The sequence below is a fragment of the Castor canadensis genome, chromosome 1 (genome assembly GCF_047511655.1).
Source record: "Castor canadensis chromosome 1, mCasCan1.hap1v2, whole genome shotgun sequence".
Taxonomy (NCBI): domain Eukaryota; kingdom Metazoa; phylum Chordata; class Mammalia; order Rodentia; family Castoridae; genus Castor; species Castor canadensis.
In genome coordinates, this window is record NC_133386.1 from 146,872,522 (window position 1) to 146,876,777 (window position 4,256).

At 36.0% G+C, this 4,256-nt stretch overlaps 1 protein-coding gene across 1 annotated transcript; it reads right to left on the reverse strand.

Annotated features, from left to right (window-relative positions):
• Nucleotides 1-344: 344 nt before the first annotated feature.
• LOC109701882 (olfactory receptor 10A3-like) lies at nt 345-1,289 on the reverse strand. The gene has a single exon (XM_020187329.1). The coding sequence runs from the start codon at nt 1,287-1,289 to the stop codon at nt 345-347; it is 945 nt and encodes a 314-aa protein (XP_020042918.1).
• Nucleotides 1,290-4,256: the final 2,967 nt, after the last annotated feature.

The following is a 4,256-nucleotide window of genomic DNA, read 5'->3' on the forward strand; positions in this document are numbered from 1 at the left end:
AGAATCTATCACACAGAAATAATTTTGTTTCAATATATAAGAACTTATGAAATTAGATGTTTATTAAAACATCATCTTAATGACAATACTCTAGTAATTACATGGATATTGATAATAGAAAGATAGATGAATAGACTGTTACATCAAAAGTTACAGAAACTTATGAACCTCTTCAAAATAAATAATAAGAGTGTTAAAGGACAATGATCCCTGATATTTCAAAGTTGGAGAACTCAATAAATTAAACATACTCTTACCAAGAAATGTGATCTACTTTTACAATGTATTACATTTATAAGCAGCTCAGTTGAACAATGTCCAAAAATGGCATGGTTCACAAGAAGTCATAATGTGTGTAAAACCACCTTTTCTCTCCATAATTTCATCAAGGCCCTTTTCATCTCATTGTTTCTCAGGCTGTAAATAAGTGGATTCAGCAGAGGTGTAAGCACTGAATAAGCCAATGACATCACTTTCTTGGTATCTGCTGAATACCCAGATTTGGGTTGTAAATAAGTCAAGCTAGCTGTGCCATAGAAGAGGGTGACTGACGTGAGATGAGAGGCACAGGTGGAAAAGGCCTTTTGCCTCCCAGTTGTTGATGGCATCTTCAGGATGGCAAAGAGAATTTTAATGTAAGACAAGAGTATAAACAAGAAGGGAACCATGACAATCAAAATAGTGCCTGTGAAGGCATAGATTTCAAACAGGAAGATGTCTGCACATACAAGCTCCAGTACTGGGGGAGCTTCACAAGACAGATGATTGATTTCATTGGATCCACAAAAGGGAAAACCAGTTACCCATGTGGTTGGCACTATAGCCACCATGATCCCCGAGACCCACGAGAACATCACTAATTTCACAAAAACCCTTCTGTCCATAATCACCGGGTAGGCCAGAGGATGGCATATTGCAGCATATCTGTCATAAGCCATTGCTCCCAGGAGAAAACATTCAGTCCCACCAAAAAGAAGAATGAAATACATTTGTGCAAAACAGCCAGCAAAAGAGATGGTCGTTTTCTTGGTGGACAAGACCACCAACATTTCAGGCATGATGGTTGCACTGAAAGCCACTTCCACCACGGATAAATTCTGCAGGAACAGGTACATGGGGACATGGAGATGCTGGTCCAGCAGGATGGCAGCTATAATGATGGTATTTCCCACCAGGGTCACCAGATAAATCACCAAAAAAGCCCCAAATATCTGATTTTGGAGTTCAGGAAAGTTAGAAAAGCCCAACAAGATGAATGCAACCACAGAGCTTTCATTTTGCCTCCTCATCTCAGTAGTGGGGTTTTATATTGCCCTTAAGGACACAGTATACAAAGAATGAAGTCACATTCCAGTAGCTGAGAACTGCAGCCTGAATTCCTCCCGAAATATTCTGGCAAAGCATGAGAAAAGGATCCCATCCTTACAAAATAATTACATTGGCAATTTTGGAGAACAGCTAGATACTAGGATTAATGAATATTTCAAATATTAAAAGAAAAAATGGAGAATTCTGGCTTAGAAATATGATCTGAAATTTCAAACTCTATCAACTTTCTATGTCAAGTTTTATACTATGTAATTTGAAATTTAGAGAAAGCCATTATGTAATTATAAATACTTATAACTATGTGTCTGATCCAAAAATATTGCTACAGGTATCATTTATTTTACTCAATATTAAGTAAATATATATATATATATATATATATATATATATATATATATATATATATATATATATATATCTTAAGGCCATAAAGAATAAAGGGTGAAAAGTAGATTAATTTTTAAAAACTAGCCCAAAATGTTTTACACAAACCTGATGACTCAATTGTGGCATATTTTATATGCATTGATCTGAAATATTCAGTACATTTGAAATGAACAGAGTTGTATATGACAGTTAAAGATGACAACATTCTGTAGGAACACACAGGAGAGGGAGTTCTAGTTCAGATGAACCTATTTAGGTGAAGCCAAGTGAATACGTGAAGAAGGCTCAGTCTTACTGGTTTCTATCTGGCCCAGACCTGGAGAATTCTATTGTAAGGACCTTCAACGTAAAATTTTAAGACTAAATCTCTAAGGCCCACCTTTGTGACCAAGTTTAAAAAAGAAAAGTTTCATTGTTTTTATCACTGTGGAAATATAATTTTAAAGTTTCCACTCTTTCCTCCTCTGTACCTCTTTTTCCTCTCCTGTTCTCATCAAAAGGTTTGTGAATTATTAATTACTCAACAAGCTCTCATCAACTAACAATCATTTTGTGGGCTCTGTATGGTCAGGAACACATCAAAGTCTACAGTCCAATAGAAAGAAAACATAATACATAAAATACCCATGACTTTTATCCAGCATGCTACATGAAATGGAACTTCCTCCTACCCTAGAGATCTTAAACCTATCTCTTATATCTCCCTCTATATTTCCCATAATTACCAACTGACATTATGTTTCTGTATATAAAAACCTAATTCCAATTCCCCCACTACAGCATATCTCCCAGAGAGCAAAGATTTTGTTTGCTTCTTGGCTATGTACACAATGCCTACAACAATCCCTGCCTCATAAGTGACATTAAACAAATATTTCTAAAGTATATGCATGGAAGAAATTAGGAAACTCTACAATATAAGGAACAAGGTTTCTAAAATAAAAATGAAGCTAATACACAACACAATGGGGAAACCATTGAAAAGTAATAACAAGTTGTTTGGAAATTTAAATGAGGGAAATAGTGCAATTGAATGGCAGGGAGAGTTACCAACCACAACCACAGGATGCCTTGATGGAAAGGCCCTCAGGTGGGAGAAAGAAGGTACAAGGAGGAAGACTGACTGGCTCAAAGCAGAAGGTCCTTGATGATATCAAAGTACTAGAATGGAGCTTAGTGACTTTTGTATGCGGTGTTTGAGAGCCAGAGGAATTCACCAGGAAACATGAGGAATTCAGGTGGACACAGGGAGCTGAAAACATATAATGTCATCATGAATGCAGATCTGTAGGACATCAAAAACAGTAGACAGCAAGTTGAATTATTCCTGAGTTAAAATCACAGTCATGTACTAAAGTCAAATATCTGTGTTAATCCTAATAATTATATGTATTTTGAATTCCAAAAAATCTAAATACAGTAAAATAGACTTTTTAGCACAAAATATTTAAACTCACTTATACTGACTCAGAAGACCAAAAATCGTATGTTCTCCCTCATATAAGGTCTTTAGATCTAGAGCAAATACAGCAATGTTGTTGGACTTGGGTCACATAACAAGGGGAGAACACATATGGGAGGTATGGGGATAGGTGGAAATCCCAAAACATGAAAGTGTTTGATGTCCCCACTGCAGAGGAACTGATACAGAAACCTGAAAATGACAGAGGTCAACATGAGAAGATCAGGAACCAGTGTAAAGCTCAGTTACAGATGAATCAACCTGGGTTGTAACACATTGTACATGGAAGCAATGCTAGGAATCTCTCTGTATAGCTGTCCTTATCTCAACTAGCAAAAACGCTATGTCTTTCTTATTATTGCTATGTCTACTCTTCAATGGAACTGGAGAAAAGCACAGAACAGGTTCTGCCTGGAAGCTAGGGGAAAGAGGAGAGAGAGTGGGAGAGGAGGTCAGGGGGGAGAAATGACCCAAACAATGTACACACATGTGAATAAATGAATAATAAAAAAGCAAAAAAATATATAAATGACTGACCAAAAAAAAGGCACAATATCAATTCAGTGGTAGGTTTTTTAAAGTGAGAAAATACAAAGTATCACAATAGAAATACAAATAGGAAACATTTATAGGACTCACTAAAAGCTATAATGGAACAAAACTATCCTTTTTTTCCTGATAGGAAGGAGGTTGAACTCAGGCCTCAAGCATTCTACCACGGAGCTCCATTCTCTACCCCAATAAAATTATCTTCCATAGCAATGAAGGGTAGGTTTGGTGGACCACAACTGAGTACATTTCAAAATAGGTAGTAGAGATTTCAAATGTTGCCAACACAAATAAATGATGAATGTCTGAGGGGATAGAAATGCCAATTAGCCAGATTTAATGATTACACATTTTATACATGCATTGAAATGTCACACTGTGCCTCATAAAGATGTGCTATTACTCTGTATCAATTAAGAAAAAAATATATACTTAAAAATAAAGAACAAAAAAAAGTATCATGAGTGGTAAAAAATCATTGACCTTGATTGCTCCCTTTTTTTCTGTAACATGAAAGACACTCATTGCC

Bases quoted from the DNA above. Each gene is read 5' to 3' on its own strand.
- LOC109701882 (XM_020187329.1), bottom strand. From the start codon at position 1,289: ATGAGGAGGCAAAATGAAAGCTCTGTGGTTGCATTCATCTTGTTGGGC.